Below are 10,124 nucleotides of genomic sequence, written 5' to 3' on the forward strand. Positions count from 1 at the left end.
ACTGCAGGGGTTAAACAACTGGAGGAATTACTACTTGGGGCAAACTACAAGGGGACTAAACTACTGGCGGCTAAACTACAAGGGGGCTAAACTACTGCGGTCTAAACTACTAGGGGCATAACTACTGGGGCATTACTACTTGGGGGCTAAACTACTGGGGGCATTACTAACAGGGGCAAAACTACTGGGGGCATTACTATTGGGGGGCTAAACTACTGGGGCCATAACTGCAGGGGCTAAACTACAGGGGGAATTAACACTGGGGCTAAACTACATGGGGAAAACTACATGAGGGCTAAATTACAGGGACTAAGCTACTGGGGGCATTACCACTGGGAGGCTAAACTAAAGGGGGTAAACTACTGGGGTCATAACTGCAAGGGCATTACCACTGGGGGCTAAACTACTGGGAGCATAACTACAGGGGCATAACTACTGGGGCTAAATTACTGGGGGCATTACTACACAGGAGCATTACCATTAAGGGCATTACTAATGGGGGCACTACTAATGAGGGTATTGTAAAGGGGGTACTTCATAAGGGGCATCACTCCTGGGAACATAAGGGGCACTACTACTAGGGCACCACTACTATGGGCTCTATATCAGGGGCACTACCACTGTGGGCACTACCAGTACAGTGGACATTGCATAGGGAGCACTACTACTGTGGGCATTGTATAAGAGGTGCTACTACTGTGGGCATTATGTGTATTAGAGGTGCTACTACTGTGGGCATTAATACTATTGTGTTATCACTCCCCTTTTTTGAGACCATTCCCCCTTTTTTGGGGAGCGCAATACCTTTATTTCATGGGCAACGGGTGGTGGGGGTTCTACCACCTCTCTAGGACCACTTTCAACACTGTCATTACACCATCCGTGCTGCCCAATGATAAGTTGTTAAATGTTTAACTATAAAAGATCTCTTCTCTATGCTTAGAAATGAATCCAATTAACGTTTACAAATAGTTCTGCAAAAGTTATTTACTGCTCCCTTGTATTTTTACATTCTAATTTCTACAGCATTAAAAATTAAAAATTATTAATTCAGATAGCTATATCTCTATATCTATATCTATATATATATCTATCTATATATATATATATATATATATATATATATATATATATAGAAGAACGTATGGTGGCACTCAGAAAAAACGACAGCAGAGGCAACGCGTTGCCTCTGCTGTCATTTTTTCTGAGTGCTACCATACGTTCTTCTACATGCTCATTCTGAGAGGTAAGGCACAGGACTCGTTGTTACTACTGCAAGCGTGAGTGCTGGACTTTTGTCTTTTTATATATATATATATATATATATATATATATTATCTATGTGTGTGTGTATATGTATATATATATATATATATATATATATAAAAATGTACAATCTCAATAGCAGATAAGACAGCATTTGTAAAATATAGTTTACATTCAATATCCCAGCTGTCAGGATCCCAGCTGCTGAAATACCGACTCCGCAATCCTGAGGGGTTAGGGGGTGAGTTCAATTACATAAATCACCCCTGTCAGGATCTTTGTCATCAGGATGCTGACATCTTTATTCCGACTGCTGGCATCCCATTCATTGTGATCTTATTCTCAACCCTTTTAAAATATTTCACACTTTAGCTAACACCAACATAATTTGAAATGTTTGTCTTGATAGCTGAGTGCAAGCTCTTGGTTTCTATAAAAAAAATTTAAGCAGCAGGCAAGTAAAAGAGGCTGACTGCAGTGTAATTTGGTGTGATTTCTGGCATGGAGCCTACTGATGTGAAAATATCTCATAACTTTATCTAAAAAATATTCAATAACATTCAAGTGAGTGTGATACTTTGCAAACACCATTGATATGTATGACAGATGTTAGTTATTTCTAAGTGTTTCATAATTTACCAACACTAACTGTAGTAAAATACACTTTAAAATTGTAGTTTTTTTATGTGTTTTAAATTTTTACTAACCAATAAATTGTGTTTCAGAATTAACCTACTTCAAAGCAACTTAGAGATCAGAAAGTCTGATTTGTTATAAAAATAAGTTATTATAGATCGGATGACTTAATCAAAAATAAATATACATTAATATAAAGGGTGATAGAAGGACAGTGCTTGAAAATCAAACATACATCAATTGGCTTAGCAGTGGGAATAAAACCAAAATTACCCTAAACTGATTGCAAATGTTTTGAAATCTCCAGTAATGGTCTCTGATCTCTTAGAAAGGATTAATAGTATTCCTGTGTATTCCTGAGTGTAAGTGTTACACCTTGGTGTATATGTCTCAGATGGTCAATTACATTGATGAACTGTACTACAAGCACACAGCAGAACATCATATCTTAGCTGTGCTTAGCGTCCAGGGAATGACCTACAGTAATCCTTCCTAAGAGTTTCTTTTAAATCACTGTTTAAAATCACTTTATAATAAATATTTATGTTTGAATTTTGCACACTGCTAAATATATAATAGTCACAACACATTAAAGATTTTAAATACAGTAATAAAAATAAATGGAGTGGATGAACAAAAAAGTCAATTAAAATAAATAAAAGAAATTGCACAATGACAAGTAGACCATTTTTGCTGGATTTGGATTTGGCTGCAATTCGTTGTCTGGTTTTGGATTCGCATTTTTTTTTTAGAAAATTGACAAAAAAATCTAAAAAAAACCATAATTTTGGCCTTTTTTTGTTCATAAAGTATTATTGTCCCCAACAACAGTTATGTCCAGTCAACTCTACCATCTCACAGTTCACAATATTGTTTTCACCAATATTGGTCAAAGGCTGCAGCGAGCTGGCTGGTTTCTAAGCGACAGAGCAGTGGCACAAGCACACGGCACATTGTTTTAATTTGGGTTTTTTTGGATTAAAGAATTGATTGCACTATTAGGAGCACTCTTCCCCCCTTTTCAATATATCATATACTCAGAAGTACGAATGAGGAATAGAGGTGGAGGAAGAGGATAGAAGGATCTTTACATCTAAAGACAGGATAATGCGATTGAGTCTGCCATAAATTTAGTATACCAATATCTCTGGTACTGGTCATTAATCTTATAACGTGACTTTTATCTCTGCTGGGGATAATACAGTATTACACTATTGTATGGTTTTTATTTGTAATCTTTTGGGAGTGTACTGAAGAACAAGAGATCAGAAGGGATCGACCAGTATTCTATGAAGACTCCAAATTTATTTGTTCCTAGCGCTTATGGTCCCAGTGGTAAATTTGTTTTAATATTTGTCAAGGAGGGGATCAAAAATCATATTAAAATCCCCACCAAGAATTATGTGACCTTGTGCCACTTGGTCAACATGCTGGAACAGCTCCATAAAGAATGGTGATTGATCCTAGCTAGGAGCATAGGCTGATAAAAATGTGACTGTTTCAGAGTGGACTGTGCCAATTACAATGAAATAATGACCATCCGGGTCAACTATTGTTTTGGTATGACAGAATGGGAAGTTAGGATCATTCAAATCATGACACCTTCCTCTTTGCAGTGAGCAGATGCCAAAAAAGATTTAGGCAAATTGCTTACCCAGTAAAGTGAATCTCCAGTAATAAAACAATATCTAAAATTTTCCTACTACAGGCTCCCAAGTCCATGGTGCATCTATCTCAGGGAGAAAAGCGCCATGGAGGGTCAGATAATTTGCACTGTGACAGGTCACCCTAGATTCTGGTTGAGATGGTCTGAAGCAATGAGGCTTTGGTGAACCACCATGGGGGGATGAGGAGGAAGGTTGCACATGGGCTAAACATCCCTGAGTGCATCATATTCACCTACCAGAAGCAAGACTATTATTTGGGCAGCTTTGCCGTCAGCTTTTCGGGAGGTTCTAAACAAGCCATATAGTAAATCTGGGGATTCTATACTTCTACTGAAAATAACATAAGTTGGGATGATGTTTCATTGTTAATGCCTGTATTTTCTGCAGATTCCCATTGGATTTGCCCTTAGCAAATCAGTGGATATCAAACACAACAGGTATACACCAAACAAAAACCAAACCAACATTTAGTAAATACCCAGCCATATAAAAAGCTTTGAATATTTTTTTTTTATATTTTAAAAGAAACTAGTATCAAAACATAGAATAAAATAGACTCAACAATATCTACTTGTTACAGTAATTGTGTTACTCTGACCCCTACATTTAAAGTAACAGATCAAGGACCTGATTCAGTAAGGATTGCAAAGTCTGCTAAGTAGCAGAATTTGCAATTCTTTTGATTGCATGCAGGGGGCCACCCATTGCAGGGCAAGGCCGCCCAGCATGCTAACTGCTCCCCCCCCCCCCCAGCATGCTGAAATTGCAGTTGCACTGCAATTTCAGCGGGATTGCTAAAAATAGGGCAGCCCCTGGCGGCACAGCCTGGCTGCGCCTGCAGGAGGCCCACCACCATTTTTGTGATTGCAGCGGCTGCATGTGACCTCAAGCGGGCTGCCCTTATTATGCCCCATTACGCCCACCATCTAGCTGCCGCCGTCCCCGCTTTTAAGTCGTGCCCCAGCAATGCTCCATCTTCACCTAGGAAACAGAGCATTGCAGCACCCCACACCCCAAGATGCGCTCATGGGCCAATCATCAAAATTTCAGTTGGATCACTATTTGTGATCCAACCCAAATTAGCCCCAAAATTTTTTATTTTACATTTTAGAAAAGCTGCTTAAACATCAATATTTGTTAGTGTTTATATCTAAGGATTCAGCATTTGTGCAATAATTCCATAAAATATACCAATTAATTTGTTCCTGCTAGACAGCTGGGCATAGGTTTCATGTAGACAGCCTTACATGAGCCAATATATGTCAGCCACTCATGCATGGTGATCCCTACCTTTCCCTGCTTGAGCCTGCACCTATCGCTAGAAAGATAGCTATACCCACTTTTATTTGCTAGGTGATTTGTCTGATCCCAGTGTAGTAATGTCCACCACACTCCTTCGGAGTGTTAAATTGCAGTGACCCTTGGATTGTACTGAATAGAACTGCTCTCTTTGACCGATAGGACTATGACCATTGACTTGCACAAAATGAGCATACAGTACTCTTCTGTTTAACCTTTTTGACATTGCTTCCTTGGACTGATTTGCTGTGAACCTTAGCTTATATCAAACAGACTTGCTTTACTGCTAAACTCTCACTGCTAGATTGCATGCATCATATTTTTGGCTGTTAAATTGACTAATTTCTGGTTCTTCCCTCTTGTGAATATTTTGTATAACAGATGTCTGCATAGCCTAATGGTATTGTTTCTGTGCTTCAAACAATGGCATTAAATAAGAGCTCTTAAAATGCTTTCTGTGGCATTGACAGTGAACATTAATAATGACAAACAAGCAGAGTTAAGAAGTTTTAGGGGAAAATAAAAAAAAGATTCCAGATTAACCCCGGGATGCTCACTCAACACCAAATAATACTTGTATTTTGACAACCTCATTTCTACATTTATATTAGCAGAATCGGTTTCTAATTCTAAATTTCAGAAAAGCTGCTTTTACATCTTTATTCCTAAGTGTATATATCATAGGGTTCAGCAATGGTGTAAAAATTCCATAAAATATTGTAATGAATTTGTCTGTTCCTCCTAGAGCTCTTGACCTAGGTTTCATGTAGGCAGCCATACATGAGCCATAAAACATTGCCACAACCATCATGTGAGATCCACAGGTGGAGAAAGCTTTCCGCTGCCCAGAAGAAGATGCAATTTTTAAAATGCTTAAAATTATTTGAATATAAGATATTATAATAAATATCACTGGTATCATAAGAAGAATAACATCAACAATAAAAATGACTAATTCAATAAGCAAAATATTTTCACAACCCAGTGATAATACTTCTATCACTTCACATACAAAATTATTAATTTCATTATTGCCACAACGATTTACATTGAGTGTAAGAGTAACAAGTGAAGTAGAGAAAAGAAACCCACATATCCATGTACCCGTGGCTAATCTAATACAAACTGGTTTACTCATGATTGTAGTATAATGCAATGGAAAACATATAGCTACATAACGATCATAAGCCATAATAGCAAGCTGAATACATTCAATTTCCCCTAAGGCTAGAGCAATAAACATTTGTGTTGCACACTCAGCATAAGAGATAGTTTTCTTTACTGACATCAAATCTTTCAGCATCCTCGGCACAGTGCAAGATGAATAGCAGAGATCCAGAAATGAGAGGTTGCCAAGGAAGAAATACATAGGTGTGTGAAGATTTACATCAAAAAGTATTAGAATAATTATGGAAATGTTTCCAATTAAAATGATCATGTATACAAGCAGGAAGACAAAGAAAAGTATAACTTGTGTCATGGGCTCACTGGAAAGTCCAAGAAGAATAAATTCCATTATAACTGTGTTATTGTTCCAAGGCATTCTTTAAAATAAGATAGAAAATTATTTTAGATATCTGTTACTAAATATTTTGTTTAATAATGTTGGTTTTTCAGTTGTAAAATCTGAAAAGGAAATATCTTACTGCACGGTGAAAAATATCTTCACTGTAGTATATTATAACCGATAACATGCCAATAAATTATAATACACATTTTGTGGTGTCAATATGAGATGGCTGCACTTTAGATCAGCTCTGTCTCTCTCCACCAACATAATATAGTCATATTTTCATATTTATAGAACATCTGACATATTCGGAAGGCAGTAGTACATTTTTATATGGTACTGTAATTGTACAAAGGTGTGTCCTCACAACAAGGACAAAGTGGTTTAGTAGAACGCATTTTAACTCCTGGACCCAGTGACATAACTGTCATATATCTGCTGCCTCCCCTGTGAGTAGATGCCAATAATGATGGAAAAATATACTGGCTCTATTTTCAGAGGCTATACATGGGGAGCTAGACTGCACACCCTAACTAAACATAATGAGGGTGTTACCATGCTGAGACGTAGTGGTGAACACAAAAATAATGCAGGTGCACTCTTCAAATGTTACTAATCAGAATTATACTATTTTGCAATTTAGCATCAAGAAAAAGTGAGGTTCTTTGCATAATTTTGGGAAAAAGTATGGGTCTACCCACAACGTCCAGGTAACCTTATCATCGGGTAGGTCACTAACATTCTAAAGATTCAACTAAAGGGTGTGGGACACCACCACACCAGCCAAACCAAACCACCCCAATGCACCACACTAGTGAGAAATAGCAATTAAAGTGTTAGATAGTGTTAGATAAGTAAAAGGAGCTGCTATGTGTTGAGTAATACATGGATTAAAAAAAACAATTGGACGCTGTAAAGTGCTAAAATAAGGGTTACACTGTAATGCCCTGAAGCAGCCCAGCCAATCCAACTCAGAGGCAATGTTGAAGGAAAATATGGGCCTACACACAGTATTCTAAAATGACATATATCTACAATAGGGTTCACCTTTGAGTAGCTGTCAGTTACTGGCACTTCATGCAAATTCCTTGACAACTTTACTTCCTAACTCACTCAGTTCCTCTTTTCAGAAATTCCTTACATTATCTTCTGTGATTTCAACATCCCACTTGATATCCCTACAAAATCCTCTGGCATTAAACTCCTTGACCTCACATCATGTCTTAGTCTCACCCAGTTGACGTCCTCACAGTCCATGTGAATTGGAATTCACTTGATATGATCACCTACTGTTGTAATATCTCTCCCCATTCCTCCTCTCTGACCTTCATTTGCTCTCTTTTAACTTATCCATCTCCACTTCTCCACCTCTGGTACCATCAATCACTGAAACATTGAGACTATCAACACCCTTTCCTTATCTTTCCTGTATGACTCACTTCTCCCTACTAGGGTGAGATGCATCAAAAAATGAAGTGATAAACTACCAACTATCCAGCTCCTAACTGTCCTATTTCAAACACAGCCTGTAACATGGCAGTTAGGAGCTGGTTGGGTGGTAAATTATTACTATTCATTTTATAACTCTCCAAGCAATGATGCCTCTCACCCCTATTCTATCTCTCCTACCCTGAACAAGCCACTTCCCTATACAATGCCTCACTTATGACTGCTATTGACTCTGTTGCTTCAGTGACTACTATTCACCCTTGCAGATCAACATCTCAACCCTGGCATTCCAAATTGACCAGATATCTACAAAAATGTTCACATACTACTGAGCAACAGAGGAGGAAATCACTCTCTAAGTCAGTCTTCCTTCATTTCAGATTATGCTCCCTTTCTACAGTGCTGCCCTACCCCTCTCTGAACAGTCATAACATGTCTAAGACTGTGCTGATCATTTTACCACTCTATTGCATAACATCACCTACCACAATTTCACTATCTATTGATGGCACAACTATCTCCTTTAGCCCCCAAGTACGCTGTCTTGGAGTTATCCTTGACTCCTTCCACACATTCAGTACCTCTCACAATTCTTCCTCCCACTCCTATGTAGATTTTGCATGTGCTGCTGCCTATCTCTGGTTTTCTCTACCTCTTCCCATCAGATTCTCAATCTCTCTACAAAGCTTTGCACAGGCTCTCAGAACCCACTTCTTCATCAAACCTATCTATCTCTCATCTTAACCCTCTGTTCCATGCTCACTGTCTAGCCTATCTGTGTAAACATTGTCTTCGCCTCCCCTTTAAAATGTAAGCTCTCAGGATTAGGGCCCTCTACCCTCATGTGCTTTTCCTTAAATGACTTAGACTATCTTCCACTCCATACTCCCTACAATGGCACCTAACCATCAGGTTAAGCCACCCTGATACTTATTTCAGTGTCATGTCTACTGATCCAGCAATGTTTACATATCATGTACTAGTTCTACATTGTCTTGTACTGTAAGTCACTGTTTATCTTGTTTTTGGAAGCTGTCAAATAATATGGAGGTAGGTCCAGGACCAGGGCTGGCTCTACCATTAGGCAGCTATTGGCAGCTGCCTAGGGTGCCAGGATCTTGGAAGGACAGCTCTGCATCTGCTTATAACAAAATGAAGGATAACTCTGAGTAAACTTTGCAGATGGCTGCCGTTGAACTTCTAAAATGCCACCACCACATTTTCACCTGAAGTTGGAAAGTGGGTATTGATGTGTGGGTTGAGGGAGGGGGGATAACCTTAAGTTTTGCATAGGGTGCAGAGAAACCTTGCACTGGCTCTGGTCAGGGTGATTATAAATGACTGCTACATGAATCTGAACAGGTTGGAAGAACCATAAAGTACAGATGAGTGTGTTCGGTTCCCTGAGAACCGAACCCTACCGGTCTTCACTTCCTGAGCCCGGATCTATGTCAGGCTCGGGTTTTCCCGCAAGACTCAGAAGCCAGAATGAGGAAAAACTTCATCATCCCCCTGTCGGATTCTCACAGGGTTTGGATTCCATATAAGGAGCCGGGCGTTGCTGCCATTTACACTCCGGCATTGGAGCGTGTAGAGAGAGGATGTGTCTCCGTTCTCAGTGTCTTGCTTCAGTTCAGTGTTAGTGTCTTGTGCTGCATCAGTCCAGTCACAGTGGTTGTGTCCTCTGCTGCCATATGTCCAGTGCTGCTGTATAAGTCCAGTCCAGTGGTGCTGTGTTGTGCTGCATCAGTTCAGTGGTGGTGGTGTATTGTGCTACATCAGTCCAGTTACAATGGTGGTGTCCTCTGATGCCATATGTCTAGTGCTGCTGTATAAGTCCAGTCCATTGCAATGGTGCTGTGTTGTGCTGCATCAGTCCAGTGGTGGTGTACCTGTGCTGCTGTATATGTCCAGTGGTACTGCCATATATGTCCTGTGATGCTGTTGTATATGTCAATTTATACTGCTGTATATGTCCAGCGGTACTGCCATATAAATCCAGTGATCCTGCCATATAATTAGACTGATCCTGCCAAATAATTCCAGTGGTACTGGTGTATAAGTCCAGTCCAGTGATACTGCCATGTATACAAAGAAAGGAGGGTTTTGGATCCTGCACCGACCTAGATTCAAAATAACGTATTTTTCGTACCATAAGACGCGCCTGACCATAAGACGCACCTAGTTTTTAGAATAAGAAAACTGGAAAAAAAAGAGCCAGCATACACAGACAGACACACACACACACACATCAGAGCCAGCATACGCACGCACGCACGCACGCACGCACGCGCGCA

At 39.4% G+C, this 10,124-nt stretch overlaps 1 protein-coding gene across 1 annotated transcript; it reads right to left on the minus strand.

Moving 5' to 3' along the window:
• Positions 1-5,475: 5,475 nt before the first annotated feature.
• Positions 5,476-6,411, minus strand: LOC134943529 (olfactory receptor 13C2-like). The gene has a single exon (XM_063932323.1). The coding sequence runs from the start codon at positions 6,409-6,411 to the stop codon at positions 5,476-5,478; it is 936 nt and encodes a 311-aa protein (XP_063788393.1).
• Positions 6,412-10,124: the final 3,713 nt, after the last annotated feature.

The sequence above is a fragment of the Pseudophryne corroboree genome, chromosome 7 (genome assembly GCF_028390025.1).
Source record: "Pseudophryne corroboree isolate aPseCor3 chromosome 7, aPseCor3.hap2, whole genome shotgun sequence".
NCBI lineage: Eukaryota > Metazoa > Chordata > Amphibia > Anura > Myobatrachidae > Pseudophryne > Pseudophryne corroboree.